Here is a 25,008-nt window from a genome sequence, read left to right on the forward strand (position 1 = left end):
AAATAAATATATTTTTGGTTTCACCTGACAACGGTTTAAGCACTTAATCCCGCGGAGCTAGTATCCCCAAACTTCACAACTGGTGTTTTGGATGCTGGCAAAAGTGCATTTGCAGCCGCAAAAACCGTTTAAAAACTGACATTTAAAAGAGACTGTGTACAAATTGTATGTCTTGAGTGAAGCCAGCCCAGACGCTGCAAGCGGCAGGCAAAGACATGGAGGAGGTCATCAGGGCTTTGGCACAAGCCACCATGACTCAGCAGCAAGCCTCAGCAGACGCAAACCGTCGCCATGAGGAAGCGATGGCTCAGCAGCAGCAGGCCCTGGCACAGGCCATAGCTGCACAACAGGAAAGCACACGGCTGCTAGCCGCCCAGTTTACTTCTCAGCAGGAGTCCACTCAAGCACAGGTGGCTGCCTTGCAGGAGACAGTACAGCGGCTGGCTCAGGGACGTGAACAAGTGGCTGTTGCCACTGGCAACCAGGTGTCTGTGAGGGCCAGCCATTTTTTACAAAAATTAATGCCCAGCGATGATGTAGAGGCCTTTCTCACCACCTTCGAGAGGATAGCGGAGAGAGAGGGGTGGCCCCGTGACCAATGGGCCGGCGTTATCTCCCCTTTCCTCACCGGTGACCCGCAAAAGGCCTATTTTGACCTCCCAGCAGAACATATCAGCGACTATGAGCGTCTGAAGGCAGAGATCCTGGCCCGCCTAGGAGTGACCACAGCTGTCCGTGCTCAGAGGGTGCATCGCTGGCGGTACAAGCCTGACCGACCACCCAGGTCACAAATGCATGAACTGGTTCAGCTAGTTAAAAAATGGCTGCAGCCAGAAAAACTGTCAGGCCCACAGATGGTGGAACGAATAGTAATGGACTGGTACCTGCGGTCCCTGCCAGATGACCTACAGCGCTGGGTAAGCCATGGAGACCCCGCAACCGCTGACCAGCTGGTGGAGTTGGTGGAAAGGTACACCGTGGTGGAGGACCTACTTGGGCCTGCCAGGCGCAGGGAACCCACACCAAGGGCAACCAGACCAGCCATAGCGCCTAGGAGAGAAGCCCTGCCAGACGCCGGGATCCACAGAACCGCATCATCTGCTACAGAACCTCGAAGGGTGGTTCCTGTCCCAAGAACAGGAGACCTACAGTGTTGGCGATGTCGGTCCTGGGGAAGTACCCGGGCGCAATGCCCACTTCAGGAGGAGCCTATGGACTGCGGAATTGGTCGGAGAAGCTCCTTCTACGTGCAAAGAGTCTGCACCACTTACCTGGATCCAATCTCAGGACAATTCGAGTGTGAAGTGCGGGTGAACCACCTTCCTGCCAGGGCGCTACTGGACTCTGGTAGCATGGTAACATTGGTACATGCCAGGGTGATTGGGAGACTTGGCCCTGTAAGGAAAACCCTACGGGTAGTGTGCATCCATGGGGACACCAAGGAATACCCCATGGTTTCAGTGACTGTGTCATATGGCCATATCTCAGTTACCCAAGAGGTCGGGGTAGTGAGAAGTCTAATACATGACATTATAGTGGGGCGGGACTGTCCACTGTTTTTCGAACTGTGGAGCCAGGTACAGATGGGGCTGCCAGGACAGCCAGGAGAGTCTGAGGAACATGGGCCTGAAACCCCCACAACCCACCCCACTGATACAGATATACCCATTGGTGATAAAGATACTGTAGAGAATATTAAGTTAAAGGATGTGTCTGTTTCAGGTTGCAAAACCGAGTTAAACTCTGAGGGGGGGGAAGTCTTCCCGTTACAGGTTATGCTGGGGGAGGACGACGAGGACCTCTCCCCATTGCAGTCCCCGGTTGAGGAAAGTGAAGGGGAAACGTCCTCAAGGCCAGTACACCAAGATCTAGATGTACCCAGGGGTGCGTTTGGCACCGCCCAGCTGCGGGATCCTACCTTGGTCAATGCCCGAGAGCAGGTTTCTGTTGTGGATGGGGTCTCACAAATGCCAGGAGCAGACCAGAGGTTTCCTCATTTTGCCTTAAAGGGGGACTTGCTTTATAGAGTGGCTGAAAGCCGTGGGGAAATTATAGAGCAGTTGCTGGTTCCCCAACCGTATAGGCGGATGCTACTCGATCTAGCCCACAACGACGCACTGGGAGGACACTTGGGGGCTGAGAAAACAGAGGCCAGGATAACTGACCGGTTTTACTGGCCAGGGGTGAAAGTTGAGGTTAAAAGATAATGTGCATCTTGTCCCGTTTGCCAGTTAACTGCCCCAGTGCCCCACTATAGAAGCCCTCTGGTACCCTTGCCAATTATCGAGGTTCCATTCGAGCGGATCGCTATGGATCTCGTGGGACCCCTGGTAAAATCGGCAAGAGGGCACCAGTATATATTAGTCATCCTAGACTATGCAACCAGGTACCCAGAAGCAGTTCCTTTGAGGAAAACTTCCTGTAAAGCCATTTCCCGAGAACTATTTCAGATGTTTTCGCGAACCGGTTTTCCTAAAGAGATATTAACGGACCAGGGGACCCCTTTTATGTCAAAGGTGATGGCGGACCTGTGCAAACTGTTCCAAATTAAGCAGTTGCGGAAGTCCGTCTATCACCCGCAGACTGATGGCCTAGTGGAGAGGTTCAATAAAACTTTGAAAACCATGCTCAAAAGAGTCGTCCAGAAGGACGGGAAGGATTGGGATATGTTACTCCCTGCCCTTTTGTTTGCCATCCGGGAGGTTCCACAAGCATCCACAGGCTTCTCCCCGTTTGAGCTAGTGTATGGGCGACGGCCTCGGGGGTTGCTGGATCTGGTAAAGGAAACGTGGGAAAGTGAGTCCTCACCACACAAAACCATTGTGGAACATATATCTCAAATGCGAGAGAGGGTGGCTAAGGTGATGCCGCTGGTAAGGGAGCACATGCAGAGGGCTCAGGAAGCCCAAAGAAGGGTGTACAACCGGTCTGCAAAAGTCAGACAGTTCCAAGTAGGAGACCGGGTGGCTGTCCTAATACCCACGGTGGAGAGCAAGTTCTTGGCCAAGTGGCAAGGTCCATTTGAGATAGTGGAAAAAGTGGGGGAGGTAAACTACAAGGTACACCAGCCAGGGAAAAGGAAACCATATCAGATCTACCACGTGAATTTGTTGAAACCCTGGAGAGACAGAGACCAGGTATCCGCGGTGGTAGCGGTACAGTCAGGAGACCAGGCAGGGATCGACCTGGTGCAGGTGGCTGCTACCTTAACTAGACCCCAAACCCAGCAAGCAAAGGAATTTCTTCAAAGAAATAGGGACATGTTTTCAGGGTTGCCAGGACTCACCAACGTCATTGAGCACGACATTGTAACCGACCCTAAGGTAAAAGTGCGGTTAAAGCCTTACCGTATCCCAGAAGCTCATAGAGTGGCAGTATCTGAAGAGGTGAAAAGAATGCTCGAGCTTAATGTCATTGAGGAATCACAGAGCGAGTGGTCGAGTCCAATCGTGTTGGTACCCAAACCCAACGGCACTCTTCGCTTCTGTAATGATTTCAGAAAACTGAATGAAATTTCCAAGTTTGATGCCTATCCCATGCCACGGGTAGATGAGCTCATTGAGAGGTTGGGGCCTGCCAGGTATATTACCACACTGGACCTCACGAAAGGGTACTGGCAGATTCCCCTGACCAAGGAAGCTAGGGAGAAAACGGCCTTCTCTACCCCGGAAGGCCACTTCCAGTACAAACGAATGCCGTTTGGTTTACACTCTGCCCCCGCTACGTTCCAAAGGGCCATGGACAAAACTCTGCGTCCACATCACCGGTACGCTTCGGTGTATTTGGATGACATTGTCATCTTCAGCCCTGATTGGGAGTCACATCTTCCCCGAGTACAGGCAGTCGTAGACTCCCTCAGAAGAGCAGGATTCACCATAAACCCAGAAAAATGTGCAGTTGGGGTGGAGGAAGCCAAGTACCTTGGGTACATTGTGGGTAGAGGGTTGGTAAAGCCCCAAATGAGCAAGGTGAAAGCCATACAAGACTGGCCCCGTCCCCTAACCAAGAAGCAGGTCAGAGCATTTTTAGGCATAGTTGGCTACTACCGGAGGTTTATACCCAACTTTGCCACCATTGCTGCTCCCTTGACTGACCTGACCAAAGGCGGAAAGTCAGTGATGATAAAATGGAATAACGATGCCGAAAAAGCTTTTCAGAAGCTTAAGACGGCATTGTGCCAGGATCCGGTGCTTGTTGCGCCCGACTTCAATAAGGATTTTGTAGTACAGACAGACGCTTCAAATGAGGGGTTAGGAGCAGTCCTGTCGCAGGTAATCAACGGGGAAGAGCACCCCGTCGTTTTCCTGAGTAGAAAGCTGACGGCAGCGGAGAAAAATTACGCGGTGGTAGAGCGGGAGTGTCTTGCCATTAAGTGGGCCTTGGACTCCTTGCGGTATTTCCTCCTGGGCAGAAGGTTTCGCCTGGTATCCGACCACGCTCCGCCTGGATGAGGCAAAATAAACACACGAATGCTAGAGTAACGAGGTGGTTCTTGTCTCTCCAGGAGTTCAATTTTGTGGTAGAGCACAGACCTGGGAGACTACACCAGAATGCTGATGCCCTCTCCCGGGTCCACTGCATGGTGTCAAATGGTGCCTCCAACACCTCCGCGTTGAGGCAGAGGGGGGGGATATGTACAGGACGCCAAGGTTGGGTCCTGGACGGGTACTATGTATCGCCTATATTTGGGATGTGGTCCCTTTAAGGGAATAATGGTAGGCTCAGGGGGTCACCCAAAATGGGTGACAGATTCCGGGTGTAGTTTGCAGGAGTGGACTGATTCGCGGTCCTCTCTGTATTTTAAGAGAGGTAGTTGGGTCCCGGAATTTGGGAGGCTCTAAAGTGTCATTTGGGTGGGAAAGAGCCTCCCTCCCTGACCACAGGGGGTTAACAGCCTCCAGGAGGACACACAGCCCATAAAGACAGGAAGTGGTCAGAAAGGTGTGGTGAGAAGGAGAAGGAGTTGAACACCTGTCTGAGGAGCTGTCTGGCTGTGCTGTTATATTGGCTGTTTGCTGTTTGCTGTTTTGGAGGCTGCATAAAGGTCTCTACAAGGACTCTTTTTGGTGAAGACCTTTTCTACAGAACTGTAGGTGCTTTTCCTTTTTGTATTATTTTTGTGCTGAAGACAAGCGGACTTTGATTTATAGTTTTACATGCTGAAGAAAAGCTTTATTTTTGATTTATTGATAAATAAATATATTTTTGGTTTCACCTGACAACGGTTTAAGCACTTAATCCCGCGGAGCTAGTATCCCCAAACTTCACAATATATATATATATATATATATATATATATATATATATATATATGGTATAATTGCTTGTATTGCTGTTTTAAAGCCCCCCTAGGGGAACCTTCCCATATTATATGACAGCACATGTATTCATGATGGCATTTTAAAAAGTTATTCAACAGGTTTTTGTATTGTTACGTTTATTTTCCAATTCCCTTCAGCGTTCTCTAGAATTATTACATCGTATCTCTTGTTACATTATATTTCCTATGCTCCTCGGCTCCATTAAGTGGCCATAATGCGATATTTTACTACTGTCCATAGGAAAAAAGCATTTGTTCAGAAGAGATAATAGCCAAAACATTTGTTGTTGTTTTTTTGCCCAATTTACACAGAACAAATGGCTGTACATATTTTTTATAAAGAGAACCTCTCCTGTTTCATAGTTAGTAAGGTTGAATAAAGATACCAGTCCATCCAGTTCATCCTGAGTGTCTACAATTGTCCCTATCCCTGTACATTACACACTCACATTGGTCCCTACCCTCAAGGAGCCCACAATCCAAGGTCCCCATTCATATACTAGGGCCAACTTTGGACAGAAGCCAATTAACCTACCTGCATGTCTTTGGTTTGTGGGAGGAAACCGGAGTACCCGGAGGAAACCCACGCAGGCACAGGGAGAACATGCAAACTCCAGGCAGGTAGAGTTGTGGTTGGGATTCAAAAAGTGACCCTTCTTACTGTTAGGCGAGAGTGCTAACCACTACACCACTGTGCTGCCCTGTTCTAACAACGCTCACCTGGACAGGCAGTTGGTGGGGGGGGGGGGGGGGAGTGTAAACCTGGAAGACTTTCCAACCCTTCCTCCATCTACAGGAAACTGTTTTACTTGTTTCCTGTATATACGTAGATATATCTGTGGGGGGCGGGGCGGGTTACACCTGTTAAAAAAAACACAGATGAAACACAAACAGCAATAAAATGTAGACGGGGTTTAATCTTTTCTCGCACTCTAAACTGCAAAAAAATAAAAAATCTGGTATCCAATCTACCTAAAATATCACTATTTTTAGGCTTGCTGAGATAATTCCGGAAAATGACGCTTTCTCTGACAAGTCTGAAAAAGACAACATAGAAGAATCAGAAAATGAGCACAGCAGGAAAACCAGCGAGAGCGACCAGTCTGAGCTGCACGGAGAGATCTCATTGGACCGGGAAGGGACCACCTACATGGAGGAACTGTATGAAGAATTTGGGGAGGTACGATGGTGACTCTTTGTGTAGGTAAAGCAGAATTGAACCCATTAATTTAAAGGGTTCTTAAAACAGTTACATTCAAGACACGCTGCGAAAGCCAGCTGGGCGCCGATAGTTTTGGCTTCTGACAGCATTCATTGAAGACACATGACTATTTTTTAAAGCAGAGTTTCTCAACCAGAGCCTCATGGAATCCTAGGATTCCTCCAAAGACTACTAGGGGTTAGGGCAGTCTTTAAAGCGGAGGTCCACCCTAAAGTGGACCTTCCGCTCATTGGAATCCCCCCCCCCCCCCCCCCCGGCGCCACAATTGGCACCTTTCAGGGGGGAGGGGAGGTGCAGGTACCTGTACAGTACAGGTATCTGCACCCACTTCCGGCATAGCTATCTAAGTCCCCCGCTGCCTGCTGGGAAACACACGGATCCCAGAGACAGCGGGGACCATCCTTATTGCGCAGCGCGACTCACGCATGCGCAGTAGGGAACCGGGAAATGAAGCCGAAAGGCTCCACTTCCTGATTCCCATACCCAAGATGGCGGCGGCAGCACCCGAGAGACGATCGAGAGATCGGCTTTGGGTGCCGACATCGCGGGCACGCTGGGCGGGTAAGTGTCCTTATTTTAAAAGTCAGCAGCTGCAGTATTTGTAGCTGCTGGCTTTTAAAAAAAAAAACGGCGAAACTCCCGGCGGACTCCCGCTTTAATATTGACTTCGGCAAACATTTTCTTGGGCCCCCTCTTCCATGCAATTTTTGCTTTGAGACAATACAATAAATAGCAGCTAGACTCAAAATCATTTAACTGATTCAGGTCAGGCAGTGATTGTGATTGGTTGCCAGAGGTTACAGTGTATCATTACTGCTTACTGACTGGCTGCTAGATGTTACAGCACACATTATGGCTCACTGTTATTTTGTAGAGGTTACAGCACATGACTTCTGCTTGTTTATTGGTTGCTAGAGATTACTGTACATTAATACTGCTCACTGATCGATTGATAGAGGTTACTGAACATCTATACCACTCACTAATTGGTTGCAAGAGGTTAGTGCACAGCATTACTGCTCACTGATTGGTTAATAATGGTTACAGCACATCATCTCCTTGCGTATTCACATGCACCAAAATTCAGGGTGCGATGGCACCGTGTTATTTTGAAGAAGGGTTCCACCTCCAGTTTGCTTACTTTTGCAGAACAGGCTGATGTTAGGCTTAACGACCACAGTTGTAGGCAGGACTTTCAAGCTTGCTCCTTTACCTCCCCAGTGGGCAGTATTCAGAAGAAGTGATGGTGGATGTGACCTCAGAGGGAAATGATATACATATGAATGCCTCCTCTATTTACATATCAATGCCGCAGCTCACGACTATTTACATGTAAACACAGGGTCTGCAGGTGAGTCACCTGTACATGGCAGTAGGGTCGAGCTGGGCAGCAGCAGCAGGAGTTTACACTGAGATATCAGGACATATCATGGGACTAAAACTTCAGGGGATGAGGGGATTTAAACTGGGATAGTTGGCAAGTATAAGACAGCTGCTTTGGACCCCACTACAATGATGGGGCCCAGGGCAGCTGGCCCTTTTGCCCTGCCTTAAAAATGGCCCTGCTAGGGGTTCCTTAAAGAAGAGCTCCAGTCATTTTTGTGTTTATTAAAAGTCAGCAGCTACAAAAATTGTCCCAGGATCCCAGCGATGTACTCACCCAAGCCGCCCCTTATCTCTGTCTTCTGTCCCCGTTGACAACATCTCAACTGTGGGCACCCAGCTGTGACAGCTTGAAGCTTCACAGCCAGGTGCCAAAAGCTCATGTGCGAGCTGCTCTGCATGTCGTGAGTGGTCCCGTAGTCTTGTGCAACCTGTGATTTGTCCCAGAAGACTAACGGGAGGGAGGGGGAGAGGAGAACCAGGTACCCGCTCCTATCCCCCCCCCCCCCCCCCAAAAAAAAAAAATTGCCATTTGATGAAAAGGAGGGGAGAGGAGGCCTTAAAGTGGAATGTTCCCTTTTGGGGGGAGCTCTGCTTTAAGCAATGAGAAATTTCTGCCTTACAGATAAGTTCCCACTGACACCATTGATCGTTTTAGCTATCTGTAAGGGGATAATTCTTCCCAATAAGCACAAGTGTAAGAAGCATTCTTTCTAATGGCCATCACCATCACACAAATGTATTCTTCCTACTGACTATCACACTAATGTATCATGAGTAGTAGATATAGTCATTTTTAGGAGGGGTTCCCTGAGACCGGAAAGTTCCTCTGTGTTAAAAATGGTTGAGAAAAGCCTCCACCACTAGGAGGTTTGGACACTCTTTAAAGTGGTTCTACACCCTGTACAATCACTTTTACATACAGGTAAGCCTATATTAAGACTTACCTGTAGGTGCTGGAAATATCTACTGAACGTCTACGGTTTAGAAGATATCTACAATGTCGCCTATGTCTATGGCGCATGCGCACTTTAGAAAGGGCAGATCATTTCTAAAGGGGGTCGCATGCGCGGGAGTGATGTCACATGACTCTGGCCAGTCGCAGCCCTGGAAGTAAGAGGGGTGAATATGGACACCTGCTGCTAGTGGGGACATGGGTGACATTGCCGGCTTCCGTTTCAGCTAAGTGACACATAATGGGCTACTATGCATTATGCTTTACCTTTGCAGGGAAATAAAGAGAAAGTAAAACCCATCAGGGTATATTTCCTCTTTAAATAAAAAGAAGCATAACCCCATCTAGTGGCCATACCCCTGCAACTACAAGAACTATATTGCCAAACGGCTTTCTGGCTACAACAGCCTCCATTCTTGTGGGAAGGCTTTCCGCAAAAATTTAGATTGCGTAATTTCAGCCATAAAGAGCATTTGTGAGGTCAAGTTCTGGTGTTGGATGAGAAGACCTGGCCAATTCATCCCAAAGGTGTCCAGTAGGGTTGAAGTCAGGGCTTGATGCAGACCATTCAAGTTCCATCACATCAAACTCATCAAACCATGTCTTTATGGAGATGGCTTTGTGCACAGGGGAACAGTCATCCCCAAACTGTTACCATAAGGTTAAAAAAGCACAATTGTCTCAAATGTCTTTGGCTGCTGTAGTATTAACAGTACTCTTCACTGGAAACACCTGAAAGCCATTATTTGGGGGGGACCAAATACTTTTGGGCACTCAGCGTATAAGGTAGGTAACCAGTGTAAGATCTAAGCTCTCCTATGTTCTGTCTGTAGGTCGGAGAGGCTTCCCAGACAGAGACGGTGTCGGATGAAAACAAAAGTTTGATGTGGACTTTGCTTAAACAGATGAGACCGGGGATGGACTTGTCTAGAGTCGTGCTGCCAACCTTCATACTGGAGCCTCGCTCGTTCCTGAATAAATTATCTGATTATTACTACCATGCTGACATTCTGTCACAGTGAGTACTGTTTGGTGTTTTAATATCTGCAAAAGGTGTGTCTAAGCTGCCTAGCAGCCCACCTACTTTATACAGTATATACCATGGTTTGTAGGTCCTATGACTTTCATGCAAACCAATCCATATACAGTGGAACCTTGGTTTACAAGTAATGCGGTTTTGAAAGACGAGCAATTTTTTTTTTTAATTGGGAGTCGGTTTGCAAGTGTTGTCTCTCAAAACGAGCAGAATTCAAGCTAATGCTAATGGGTGGTGCAGTACTGCATTTAGCCAGAGGTGCGGGGGCGTCGGGGACACTCGGAACGGTTCGGAGCTGTTCAGAAATACTCGGAAATGACTCTGAAATACTCAGTTCCCGAGTGTTTCCAAGGCTTTCCAAGCTGTTTCCGAGTATTTCCGAGTTTCTCCGGCGCCCCCCCCCCCACCTCTGGCCACATGCGGTATTGCATCTTATAGAAGTCAATGCGGAACAAATTATCTTCGTTTCCATTGACTACTATGGGGAAACTCGCTTTGATATGCGAGTGCTTTGGATTACAAGCATTCACCTGGAACGGATTATGTTTGTAATCCAAGGGTCCACTACACGCTTATTGGGGTTTTTGTTAGCAAAGATACATAGCAGAATACATTTTGGCCAAAATTTTGAAAATAAATTATATATAAAAAAAAAATAGTACATTGTAGTCAATGTAGGAATTTACAGCATCCAACCATAAAATTTGCATGAGCTATAGAGCAACAGAGAAACTTTTGTGACGCCCAGCAGCTCATGATCCATCCTAATGACCTGAGATCAGAGAAACGGTGTAGAGATGAGCGATAGAACACTTTCCTTTATATTATACAAAGAGAATTTTACATCGGATTGGCCGCTCGTATTTTCTTCTGTTGTCTTTGATATTCAGAAGCCCATCAAGAGATGAAAGGCTTCTATAATACATTCTCCTCGCATCATCTGAGACTGGCACGGATCATTATTTGTCGACCTTCTAAAGACAGAATGTCGTCCGTGAAAGGCTCGGTCCATTAAAGGATGAGCCGTGAATATCCGAGGACTATAGTCTATTCAATTATTTCACCTTTCGATGTCACTGTAACACTGATGAGACGTGAGCGCAGTCCGCGCAAGATCAATTCCGCCTCGAGACAAAACGTTGGCATAAAACAAATGACTGGGGATGAGCCGAACACACCTGGGTCGGGTTTGAGGCTAGTTCAGCGAATGTGAATAAAGCTCAGGTGCTAAATCCAAACCCCATTGAAGTCAATAAGCTGAATGTTAACCACTTGCGGACCGCCCACCGTAGATATACTATGATCTGACACTTCCAGGTCTGGGGTGCGCATGCGCGCCACCACCGACCCGCTCCCGCTGTGATTAGACACAGTGGGAGCTGATCGGCAGTTACGGTGGACCATAGGTTTCATGCAGCCCTTTGCACTAGGGTGTGAATCCAAAAGCTCAAACACACATGCCTTTCTCTGCCGAGCCATTGGTCAGTGAATGAATGGGAAGTGCTGAGTGGCTTTCCTTTCATTCACAAACTGAAACATAGTAAACACAGCTTACTATGCTTCGGTTATTAACCACTTCAGCCCCGGAAGGATTTACCCCCTTTCTGACCAGAGCACTTTTTTGCGATTCGGCGCTGCGTCGCTTTAACCCACAATCGCGGCGGTCGTATGACGTTGCACCCAAACAAAATTGACGTCCTTTTTTTCCCACAAATAGAGCTTTCTTTTGGTGGTATTTGATCACCTCTGCGGTTTTTATTTTTTGCCCTGTAAACAAAAAAAAAGAGCGACAATTTTGAAAAAAAAGCATTATTTTTTACTTTTTGCTATAATAAATATCCCCCAAAAATATCTAAAAAAAAAAATATTTTTTTTCCTCAGTTTAGGCCGATATATATTCTTCTATATATTTTTGGTAAAAAAAATTTCAATAAGCGTATATCGATTGGTTTGTGCAAAAGTTATAGCGTCTACAAAATAGGGGAAAGATTTATGGCATTTTTATTATTAATTTCTTTATTAGCAGTGGCGACGATCTGCAATTTTTATTGTAACTGCGACATTATGGCGGACACATTGGAACACTTTTTATTCTATTTTGGGACCATTTGTCATTTATACAGCGATCAATGCTATAAAAATGCACTGATTACTGTCTAAATGACACTGGCAGGGAAGGGGTTAAACACTAGGGGGCGTTCAAGGGGTTAAGTGTGTCCTAGGGAGTGATTCTAACTGTGGGGGGGGGGGGGGGGGTGGGCTACCTAGAACATGACAGAGATCACTGCTCCCGATGAATGGGAGCAGTAGATCACTGTCATGTTCCTAGGCAGAAGAGGGAAATACCTTGTTTACATAGGCATCTCCCCGTTCTGCCGCTCCGTGACATCGATCGTGGGCCCCCGGCAGACATCGAGTCCGCGGGAATAGTCACGGAGTACCTGCCGGCAGCGCATGCATGCCCATAATGCCATGATTTAAAGGGGATGTACCTGTATGCCCATTTGCCCAGCCGTGCCACTGTGCTGTCATATATCATCGTGCGCTGGTCGGCATGTGGTTAATGAACACAGTGAGTGTGTTCATTTAGAAAAGGAAGGACCCGATAAATGGCATATTAATTAGCCTCTTCCCCCAATCTCCATCCTGAAACATCCCCCACAGGAGCTGGGGTGAGAGGAGGAAAGCCAGCAGCACTTGCATGCAGGGGGGGTGCAACACGGGGTGGGGGGGGGGAACCTGGGCAGTAGGGGGAGTCGGCACTGCGCAGAGTGATTCGAGTATGCCCAGGCACACCTGTCACACCCCCGGCGCATGCCTATTCGGTGGACCTGATGTATGCCAGCACCCGCCAGTCCTTCGGTACAGAGAGAAAACGGCAATCTGCCTATTTAAACATGGCAGATCGCTGTTCTGTTAGTACAGAAGACATAGATCCTGCGTTCCTGCAAAGCAGAGGCACTGATCCATGCCTTCCACAAGTACAAGCACCTTCCCCGTAGTAATAAAACACCAGCTAGGCACACAGTTAAAATAAAAATAAAAAGACAGCACTGTGTCCAGGTGTATACTAAATGATGAAACAATACTAAAAATATCAAGTGCGTGACATAAATAAAATATTATATAAATATAATGATCTCCAATATCAACAATCTTACAGTGCTAGTGGTATATCTATATATCGGAAAAAAAGAAACTATGTGTTGTACAAACTAAATTAGATCAACACCACGTCACCTGTAAAATGACAATGAATAACCCACGTACACACGTGTGCACTGTGGAAAAAATGACAAACCAAAAAACACAAGAAGGTATAAAAAGAAATAAAAACTCACATACACATACTGAATGTGTACTGCGGAAAAAAATGTCAAACCAAAAAAAAAACAAGACGGTATAAAAATAAATAAAAACTCACATACACATATGTGTACTGCAGAAAAAATGTCAAACCAAAAAAAAACAAAAAGGTACATAAATGTGTCCAAAAAAGAGCAACAAAAAACAAAAAGTTTCAGTAATGTGTCAAAAAATATATATACAATCTTTATTCAATTCCATGTGTATCCAAATCAAACAGCAATATGACAATTCCTTCTTCTTATCACTGTCACAGCTATCACCGCTAAGCAGGGGCGGACTAACAACTCATTGGGCCCCCGGCAATAGGAGATTATGGGGCCCCCGGCAATAGGAGATTATGGGGCCCCCGGCAATAGGAGATTATGGGGCCACACAGTATACACAAACACACAGTATGCAATCACACAGTATACAATCACACAGTATACACAGACATGTTTCTATTGGCTGAGAAGGTACTGGAGAGGTGGGGCAGCTATAATCTCAGGATTTTTAGACCAAAATGTCGGTAAGGGACATTTCAGAGACAGATGTAAATCAAACATAGATTTTTACATACTCTCCCTGGTTTTACTGAGGCTGGCAATCCTGATGGGGCCCCCTAGTGGGCCGGGGGCCCTCGGGCAGTGCCTGAGTGGCCGAATGGTCAGTCCGCCCCTGCCGCTAAGTCACTTGGTGCCTTTGTGTTTCAGGGACTTTTCTAAATGCAAATTGGTGCTTTTTTTTTTTTTGGGTTTAAAATAATTCAATAAAGAAGCTGCAAAAAAGCATGTAGTGTGTTTTTGCCACGATTTGCATTTTTTAATCTGCTCAACAACAAATTTGCCCAAAAAAAGCATAAAAATGCAGTAAAAAAAAAAAAACTCAAAATGGACAGCAAAAAGCACCGCAGAAACTATCAAAAGCAAACTGCATAGGTGTGAATTGTGCCTTAAGGCTGGCTTCACACCTATGGCATTTTTAGTGCTTTTTGCATTTTGCAGATTTGCACTACAGAACGTGTTCCATAGGAAACCATGTTAAATGGACTGTAGTGCAAATCTGCAAAATGCAAAAAGCACTAAAAATGCATAGGTGTGAATCCAGCCTAAGAGGGGGAAAAAATGGGGCTCAACCGCACATTTTTGCCAACCCCCCCCCCCCCCCCCCCCCCAACCGCACATCCAAACTTTTAGCCTAACAATTAACTAAAACTCCCCTGATCCTATATCTGGGAGTGAAGACTCCCCCAGCCCTCAAGTGAATGTACATATTTAGTTAAAGAAAGATTTTAAAGGTAAACAATGTCTAGTTTGGGTCAGTGTTATGTTTGTTTTTATGTCACGTTTTACAATATGCATAACATAACTATATACATAACAACTACAGGGCAAATGAGTTTTAATGTAGAAAAATGTAAAATAATGCATTTGGGTGGCAAAAATATGAATGCAATCTATACACAGGGGGGGAGAACCTCTGGGGGAATCTAGGATGGAAAAGGACCTGGGGGTCCTAGTAGATGACAGTGTGTGCAATGCCAAGCTGCTGCTAACAAGGCAAACAGAATATTGGCATTAAAAAGGGGATCAACTCCAGAGATAAAACAATAATTCTCCCGCTCTACAAGACTCTGGTCCGGCCGTACCTGGAGTATGCTGTCCAGTTCTGGACACCAGTCCTCAGGAAGGATGTACTGGAACTGGAGAGAGTACAAAGAAGGGTAACAAAGCTAATAAAGGGTCTGGAGGATATTAGTTATGAGGAAAGGTTGCGAGCGCTGAACTTATTCTCTCTGGAGAAGAGACGCTTGAGAGGGGATATGATTTCAATGTACAAATACCGTACTGGTGACCAGGGGCGTAACTATAGGGGGTGCAGCAGTCGCGACCGCAACCGGGCCCTGTGATGCAGGGGGCCCATGCAGCCCCCTCTACATATGGCCAGCAGCAGCATAGGCAGCTAGGGGTACCAGTGCACCATGCACACGGGTGGCTGGAGGTGGAGGGTGACTAGCAGAGCTCCATGCTCGACTATCGCACTGGCTGCTGGGAGTTGTGCATTCCCCGCATGACCTGTGTCCTCAGCCGGCTCCTCAGAGTACCCCTCTCCTGCTCCATGCATTGCCACTCAGTCTGATGTCTGTTCTCCCCAGCCAGAGTCCCACCCCCCCGAGTCCGGACCACACTGCACTGCATACTTCTCCCGGATAAACAAACTTTAAGCACACAGATGCAGTTCAGCCCTATGAGAGCTGGCTCCCCGGAGGACACTGCAGGCTTGTCTGCCAGCCCCCCTCCTCCGCCATCATACACAGATGATGAAAGGTCTTTCTGGGAGATATGCTGATCACCCGTCCAGCACACTGGATGGAGCCCAGGCCAACATGGATGAGTGTGCGGCCTACAGCTTGGTCATGGTGAGTGAGAGGACCCCATCCCCCACACACCATTACATACCCCCTCCATCTCCCCCTGGGGACAGGGACCCCTTCTCACGAGGGGACAGGGACCTCCACCTCCCCTGGGGACAGGGACCCCTTCTCACGTGGGGGCAGTAACTTCATCTTCCCTGGAGAAAAGGACCTCATCTCTTCTGGGGACGGGGACCCCATCCTGCCTAGGGACAGTCCCCCAATGGGGCACCTAAAAATTAAAAAAAAATTATTAAAAAAAACTACTGATACCAGTGGTGGAACTACAGGGCTCACAAAGGTCATACCTGTGACCACGCTCTGGAGTTCCACCACCGGACTCGGAGGGAAGGGCCCTGGCTGGGGTTCAGGGGGGCCCTTCATGGTTTCTTGCATCGGGGCCCTGAAGGTTCTAGTTACGCCACTGCTGGTGACCCCACAATAGAAGGGAGTTGAACAAGACTCATGGCCACTCATTAAAATTAGAAGAAAAGAGGTTTAATGTAGAGGGTTCTTTACTGTATTACCCCGTAGACACAATCGGACTTTCCGCCAACAAAACCGTTTAATTTGTTCGAAGGTTGTTGGCTCCAACGTGTCTTGCATACACACGGTCACACAAATGTTGGCCGACAATTACAAACGTGGGAACGTGGTGATGTACAAGGCGTACGACGATCCGAGAAAAATGAAGTTCAATAGCCAGTGCGGCTCCTTCTGCTTGATTCCGAGCATGCGCAAACTTTTGAGCGACGGACTTGTGTACACACGATCGGAAATTCCGACAACAACGTTTTGTTGACAGAAACTTTGAGAACCTGCTAGCCAACATTTGTTGTCAGAAAATCCGATCGTGTGTACGAGGCATAAGAGCGGCAAGGATGTGAAATTCCCCTCCACAGGCGGTGGTCTCAGCAGGGAGCATCAATAGTTTTAAAAAACTATTAGATAAGCTGCTGAACGACCGCAACATACAGGGATATACAATGTAATACTGACATATAATCACACACATAGGTTGGACTTGATGAACTTGTGTCTTTTTTCAACCTCACCTACTATGTAACTATTACTTTACAACAAAACAACAGCATTATGGCTTTTCTGAAGAAAGCAGAAGATGTTTGATTTCAAACTGTCTCTCTATAATTCAGTCTCCTCACTTCTTACTCAATCAGTTACACTGAGTTGGAAACATTTCGATTATTTTTTTTGCCAATTTATTTTTTTCATTTTTTTAATGATGACATGAATAAAAAATGAAACAGAACTAATTATACAAAACAATTATAGATTTTTTAAAAATAAAAGGGAATCTTTATTTGACTAAAGGTGAAAATGGAAGGTACTCCTGGATGGGGGATTCCGGGTGGTGATGGAAGTTATAGTGACCTGATAAAAAGTGGGGCCTTAGCAGTGCCAGATTAAACTCCATGGAGGTCCTTAGGCAGTCAAAACCTTGGGAGCCCCCCAATGTGGGTTTCTGGAGGTTTCTCGTGGGCGCTCTCTAGTGGGATAACATTGAACTAAGTAGCTGCTACATGGAGATGAGCATCAATACTGTACATTACACTGAGGTAAGTTGCACAAAGTTTTTTTACAGACTGACAACTGAAAGAAGATGAGTTTTTAAGAGACAAATTATAATGTGAACCTAAGTCTATGACTTACCTACTTTAAGTTGTTATTGGATTGGATACATTACAATAAAGTGATTCTGAAGGCAAAAGTTTTTATTTTATCTTAATGCATCTACGCATTGAGATAAAAAAAAACTTCTGTGTGCAGCAGCCCCCCTAATACTTACCTGAGCCCCATCCCTATCCAGCGATGTTGCACGAGAGTCTCGCCTTTCCAGGACTTCCCCTCCTCATTGGTTGAGACAGTAGTGGGCACCACTGGCTCCCGCAGCTGCCAATCAAAGTCAATGAGCCAATGAGGAGAGAGATAGGGGGCAGGGCCGAACCACGGCCCCGTGTGTAAATGAACACACAGAGCAGCGGCTCGGCCCCATAACAAGCTGCTTGCTGTGGGGGGAACTCGGGCAAGGGGGAGGGGCCAGGAGCACCAATGGGGGACCTGAGAAGAGGAGGATCTGGGCTGCTCTGTGCAAAACCACTACACAAAGCAGGTAAGTATAACATGTTTGTTATTTTTAAACAAACAAAAAAAACAAAGACTTTAATACAGCCTTTTCTCTATAGAGTCTTTAATGTAACGTTTTCATTTCTTTAAGTTGATTCATTATTTCTATCTTTTGTATACAATTTAAGAAAGCCTCAAGCGTTGTAATTTTTTTTTTTTAAGATCAATTCAATATTATTTTAATTCCCTGGTGCGGGGGCCCTTAAACGGCGGGGCCCATAGGCCGGTGCCTAATCTGCCTATTTGTTAATCCAGCACAGGCCCTTAGGGGTCCTTTGCCCTTTCATGAATGGGGTTTACACCCGTGACTGCCCATACCGGCTGAGGCTCTCTATTGTACACATGGAGGTACCCCTAGCTGAGCACCTTGGCTCTATGTATTATGTATCTCACGTCTATGTATTCCGCGCTAGTCCAGGTCATGTGGTACAGTATGTATTTATCATGTTGCAGATATTATTTATCATTGCATGCGTATTATCTGATAGTCATACATCATACAGACATTTATATGTCAGGTGTGTGGGATGATAAGGTATTTGTGTATGTATGGGTATCTCGAGTTAATGAGCAATACATCATTTCCCAAAGGCCGGTTCCTTTCATTCTGTATTGCATTTCTAAGAAGAAAACCCGTTTCCACCGAATTGACCTCACACAATTAGCTATGTGATCTAGTTAGAAAATCCTCTGAGATTTGCTACTTTTTCCACTAAGGAATTTTAAAAGGCTCGTTTTTTTTTTTTTCTAGAACAGCTGAGGAAATTCTCATTGTTTCTGCAATCATCTGTTTTTTTGTTTTATTTTTACCTGAAAATGACTCCAAAAAAGATTTAAAATGGAGAATATTGGAGAGAAAAGCGTCTTTTTGCTCAGGGTGTTGATACGGTTTTTAACCACTTGCTTACTGGGCACTTAAACCCCCCTCAGTCCCAGACCAATTTTCAGCTTTCAGCGCTGATGCACTTTGAATGACAATTGCGCGGTCATACAACACTGTACCCAAATGAAATTTTTATCATTTTTTTCCCACAAATAGAGCTTTCTTTTGGTGGTATTTAGTTACAGCTCGGAGTTTTATTTTTTGCTAAACAAACAAAAAAAGATGCAAAAAAAAAAAAAAAAAAAATCATGTTTTAATAGTTTGTTATAAAATTTTGCAAACGGGTCATTTTTCTCCTTCATTGAAGTGCGCTGATTAGGCGGCACTGATAGGCTGCATTGGTGGGCACTGATGGGCTGCATTGGTGGGCACTGATGGGCTGCATTGGTGGGCACTGATAGGCTGCACTGGTGGGCACTGATAGGCATAGTTAAGGCGGCACTAATAGGCACAGATAAGGCGGCACCGATGGGCACAGATAAGGCGGCACTGATGGGCAAAGATGGGCACAGATAAGGTGGCACGGATGGGTGGCACGGATAAGTGGCACGGATGGGTGGCACGGATGGGCACTGATAGGTACCACAGATAGATGGGACTGATGGGCACTGATAGGTGGCACTGATGGGTGGCTCTGATAGGTGGCACTGCTGGGCACTGATGGGCGGCACTGCTGGGCACTGATGGGCGGCACTGCTGGGCACTGATGGGCGGCACTGGGGTGCAGCACCTTTGAGGCAGATTTTGGGTGGCACTGTGGGTGGCACTGCTGGGTGGTACTGTGGGTGGCACTGTGGGCACTGCTGGGTGGCACTGTGGGCACTATGGGCACTGCTGGGTGGCACTGACAGGGGGGCACTTACTTTATTTCAGGATGGCACTGCGGGTGGCAGGTGAGCACTGGCAGGGGGCAGGTGTCCGCTTAAATTGCTGGCCGTGATCGGGACTGATGTCCCGAACACGGCCGCCGGCGATCGGCTTTTTTTTTTTCTCCTCGCGCTGTCAGCGCGAGGAGGAATACTAGCCGATTACCGGCTCCGTTTTATCACATGATCAGCTGTCATTGGCTGACAGCTGATCACGTGATAAGGGGTCGGGATCGACCCCTTACACGGATCGGTGATCAGGCGAGTCTCACGGACTCGCCGATCAGAGAGCGCGCCGCGCGCGCCCCTCAGGGGGCGCGCAGGCCGCTCGTATCCGGGATGACGTCAATAGACGTAGTCCCGGAAATGTGGGTCCGCGCTGTTGCCGTCATTTTGCAATAGCGCGGTACCCAAGTGGTTAATGGACATGCGCTTTAAAGGGCAATGGAGCGAAGAGGGAAAATTGAAGTGTATCTAAATAAAAAATTTCTTTTTTTTCATAATTGGATGGAGTGATGGGGGGAGGGGTGGGGTCAGATCCCTTGGGCAGATTTTAACAGCTGTTGGTGTCCCAGCTCAAAAGAGTCACCTTCTCTATTCATCATGGCTAAATTGGGAAAATCCAACATTTTGCGTTATCAGAACAGGATGTTCCAACATGTTCCAGTGACGACTGGCTTAGAGGAAATATGGTTCAATTTGGAGGGATTTCCTCTCCTTTTTGTATCAGTAGGGCAGGGATTGAAAGAAAGAGAAACATTTCTGTGCTCTATTCAAAGTGGGAAAAAAAGTCTCTGATTTAAACTGTAAAGCTCCCCATACAGAAGTAGAATTTTTCACTTAAAGCGCGTTCATTTTCTAATCATTGGTGGGGTCAAATCAACATTCATTTTTAACCGCAGTGATGGGAAAATTCAAAGGAGCAGAGTAGAAAATTGTTCTTCAATAAACAAATGTCCAACAGTGGAGGTGGTTTTCATTTGGGAAAGTCCATTCGATCCAAAATCAGATGTTAAAAGCAAACTCATTTTTAAACTCCCTTTGAAGTACATTCATTAAGCCATCAAATTTTCATAAATACCTCCTCAGGTATCTTCTAGATCAGTGGTCACCAACCTTTCGGATCTCACGGACCACTAAACTCACAATTTGAAATCCTCAGACCCCCCCCCCCCCGACCTTCCCCTCCTCCGATCTCCCCAGACCTTCCCTCTCCTCCTCAGATTCCCCCCCCCCCCAGTCCTTCACCCTTCTCCTCAGATGTCCCCAGACCTTCCTTCTTCTCCTCAGATTCCCCCCCCCAGACCTTCCCCCTCCTCCTCAGATGTCCCCAGACCTTCCCCCTCCTCCTCAGATGTCCCCAGACCTTCCCCCTCTTCCTCAGATGTCCCCAGACCTTCCTTCTTCTCCTCAGATCCCCCCCCCCCCCCAGACCTTCCCCTCCTCCTCCGATCTCCCCAGACCTTCCCTCTCCTCCTCAGATTCCCCCCCCCAGTCCTTCACCCTTCTCCTCAGATGTCCCCAGACCTTCCTTCTTCTCCTCAGATCCCCCCCCCCAGACCTTCCCCCTTCTCCTCAGATGTCCCCAGACCTTCCTTCTTCTCCTCAGATTCCCCCCCCCAGACCTTCCCTCTCCTCCTCAGATATCCTCAGACCTTCCCTCTCCTCCTAAGATGTCCCCAGACCTTCCCCCTCCTCCTCAGATGTCCCAAGACCTTCCTTCTTCTCCTCAGATTCCACCCCAGACCTTCCCCCTCCTCCTCAGATCTCCCCAGACCTTCCCCCTCCTCCTCAGATGTCCCCAGACCTTCCCCCTCTTCCTCAGATGTCCCCAGACCTTCCTTCTTCTCCTCAGATTCCCCCCCCCCAGACCTTCCCCCTCCTCCTCAGATGTCCCCAGACCTTCCCCCTCCTCCTCAGATGTCCCCAGACCTTCCCCCTCTTCCTCAGATGTCCCCAGACCTTCCTTCTTCTCCTCAGATTCCCCCCCCAGACCTTCCCCTCCTCCTCCGATCTCCCCAGACCTTCCCTCTCCTCCTCAGATTCCCCCCCCCCAGTCCTTCACCCTTCTCCTCAGATGTCCCCAGACCTTCCTTCTTCTCCTCAGATCCCCCCCCCCCCCCCAGACCTTCCCTCTCCTCCTCAGATATCCTCAGACCTTCCCTCTCCTCCTAAGATGTCCCCAGACCTTCCCCCTCCTCCTCAGATGTCCCAAGACCTTCCTTCTTCTCCTCAGATTCCACCCCAGACCTTCCCCCTCCTCCTCAGATCTCCCCAGACCTTCCACCTCCTCCTCAGATGTCCCCAGACCTTCCCCCTCCTCCTCAGATCTTCCCAGACCTTCCACCTCCTCCTCAGATGTCCCCAGACCTTCCCCCTCCTCCTCAGACCCCCCCCCCCAGACCTTCCCCCTCCTCCTCAGTTCCCCTCAGGTATCCCCTCTCCTCCTCACACTCCCTAAACCTTCCCTTTCCTCCTCAGATCCCCCCAGACCCCCCCTTCTCCTCAGAATCCCCCCCCCCCAACCGTCCCCCTCCTCAGATTCCCCCAGACTTTCTCTCTCTCCCTCAGATCCCCCAGATACCCCACATTCCCCTCAGACACCCCCTCAGACCTTCCCTTTCCTCCTCAGACCCCGCAAGACCTCCCTCTCCTCCTCAGGCCCCCTTAGGAGGGACACCAGGGGTGCACCTGTTCCAGTAACGGCTTAGAGAGAATTTGGTTCAATTTGGAGGGATTTCCTCTCCTTTTTGTATCAATAGGGCAGGGATTGAAGGGTAATCCCCCCAAAGCTGAACATTTCTGTGCTCTATTCAAAGTTAAACTGTCAAGCCGGCGATACACTAGTAGAATTCCATTAGACATTTTTCATTTAAAGAACATTAGCTTGATTTTCTAATCGTTAGTGGGGTCAAATCAACATTCGTTTTTGACTGCAGTGATGGGAAATTTTGAAGGAGTCGGATGAAAACAAATCTCCAACAGATCCGAATGGTTTTCTTGCGGGAAAATGCATTTGATCCAAAATGAAATGTTAAAATAAAATAACATTTTTAACTCCTCTTGAAGGGCATTCATCAATTTGTTGTAATAGTATATAGCCAGCTTTAATCTACTCTACCAAAACCTGTATTGGCATTGCCTGCATGTCTCCTCAGGTAACTTCTAGAGCAGTAGTCATCAACATTTTGGTTCTCGCGGACTACTAAACTCACAATTATGAACCCCCACGGACCACTAACATGAATTTTACAGGCCTTATACACATAGGGTTGCCACCATTTCTTCAAGCCAAACCCGAACACTTTAGATGCCTGGGACACCTTTGGGTGCCCCAAGGAGAGTAGTAATGTGGTGTGCATAGCGTGCCGCATTGAACAGTGGGTGTGGCCAAATTGCTCTTTCTGACATCATCACCCTGCCACCCAGTGATGCCGAACTTGCCCCAAGACAGCCACCTGCAGCTACCAGATAGCAACAGATTTGTGTGACTATCTTGGTTACTTGAGGAGCCACTGCTCGGTTTGAATAATGTGTCCGGGTTTCAGTCCGTCTGAAACCTGGACATATGATTCAAAACCTGGACTGTCCGGGTGAATCCTGGACAGGTGGCAACCCTATATACACACAATGCTCCAGCTCTCTGTCCCCCTCCCCCTGGATCACACTGCTGCCTTATACACACAATGCTCCGGCCCTCTGGCCCCTCCCACTGGATCACACTGCTGTCTTATACACACAATGCTACAGATCCCTTCCCCCCTCCCCCAGATTACACTGCTACCTTATACACACAATGCTCTGGCTCTCTGCCCCTCTCCTCCTGGATCACATTGCTGCCTTATACACACAATGCTCCAGCTTCCTTCCCCCCTCCCCCAGATCACACTGCTGCCCTATACACACAATGCTCCGGCTCTCTGCCCCCCTCCTCCTGGATCACACTGCTGCCTTATACACACAATGCTACTGCTCTCTTCCCCCCTCCCCCTGGACCACCCTGCTTCCTTTTACACATAATGCTCTGGCCCTCTGCCCCCCTCCCCCGGATCACATTGCTGCCTTATACAATATACCAGGGATATGCAATTAGCGGACCTCCAGCTGTTCCAAAACTACAAGTCCCATCATTCCTCTGCCTCTGGGTGTCATGCTTGTGACTGTGAGAGTCTTGCTATGCCTCGTAGGATTTGTAGTTCTGCAACAGCTGGAGGTCCGCTAATTGCATATCCCTGCAATATACTGTCAATATTGAACCCTGGTCTAAAGCCCCATACACACTATCAGATTATCTGCTGAGTTTTTCCTTCAGATTTACCAAAACCATGTAGTAGAAGGGCCTGCCTGATTGCATACACATTGAAACTCCTAAGGTTTGTCCTCATATTATATGGTTTTGGTAAATCTGAAGGAAAAACTCTGCAGATAATCTGATAGTGTGTATGGGGGCTTTAGACTGGGGTGCCATTAAAATTCATGTGTGTGTAAAGGCAGACATCCCAATACTTATACAATATAGTGTAAGTCATGCCGGTGACATTGCTTTGTTTAAATCAAAGCCAATGATTTCAGTCCTGGCATTTGAGGGTAATTTCGACCACAATTTTGTTAAATGATAAAAATGGTCATTTTGCTGCAAAATCAAAACTTGGCTACATCAGTCTGCTCATTCCAACCAGCAAAGGTCCCAGAGCACCATAGCTCCATAGTCATCATATTGTTGATAGATTTGCTACTTAGCAGCCAAGCACGCATACAGTACATCTTGCCCCAGTTGTCTGATGCCACATTCCACCTATTATTCTCCTCTCACGAAAATCCACCGGCACTGTGATCGTTAATAGCAGATCTGCTAGGGAGGGGGCAAAATCATCCCAAAAGTGACACATTGCTTACAATGCCTCATCCTTTTTATGCCTCATACAATCCATTAAATCCTTTTAAAGTCAAAGATTTTTTAAAAAAATAATGGAAAGCCTCAACGCACAGGAACATAAAACTTCTACCGCGTCTTCTTGCAATTCTCATGTATTTAGCGCACCTAGCAGGTGCCTGTCAAAGAACAGCATGAACTAAAAATGTTAACCACTTGCTGACCGCCGCACGACGATGTACGTCCTATTTTTGAAGAGGGATATCTCGGTAACGGCAGCAGCTGCTGCCACAACCGAGATATCCATCTCTTCAGGCGGCGGTCGGCTGTACGATAACGGTAGTCTCCGCGGCAGATTCGCCGCGAGATCACCGCTATCGGCGGCGGGACGACGAGCTTGTGCACAGAAGCGAGCGCATACGTGAGTAGCGCCCGCATATGAAAATGGTGGTCAAACCACACATGTGAGGTATCGCCGCGATCGGTAGAGCGAGAGCAATAATTCTAGCCCTAGACCTCCTCTGTAACGCAAAAAATGCAACCTGTAGAATTTTTTAAATGTCG

The 25,008-nt window shown here is 47.4% G+C and overlaps 1 protein-coding gene across 4 annotated transcripts in view; it reads left to right on the top strand.

Moving 5' to 3' along the window:
- OSBPL5 (oxysterol binding protein like 5) overlaps positions 1–25,008 on the top strand; it is a 217,283-nt gene that overhangs the window by 134,237 nt on the left and 58,038 nt on the right. For all 4 annotated transcript variants that reach the window (XM_077453489.1, XM_077453487.1, XM_077453488.1 and 1 more), the window contains 2 exons: positions 6,314–6,500; positions 9,714–9,898. In XM_077453489.1, the coding sequence (XP_077309615.1) occupies positions 6,314–6,500; positions 9,714–9,898 (372 nt within the window). The remainder of the gene's footprint in view (positions 1–6,313; positions 6,501–9,713; positions 9,899–25,008) is intronic.

The sequence above is a fragment of the Lithobates pipiens genome, unplaced genomic scaffold, assembly GCF_037356315.1.
Source record: "Lithobates pipiens isolate NorthernLeopardFrog02 unplaced genomic scaffold, aLitPip1_a1.2 Scaffold_24, whole genome shotgun sequence".
NCBI classification, from domain to species: Eukaryota; Metazoa; Chordata; class Amphibia; order Anura; family Ranidae; genus Lithobates; species Lithobates pipiens.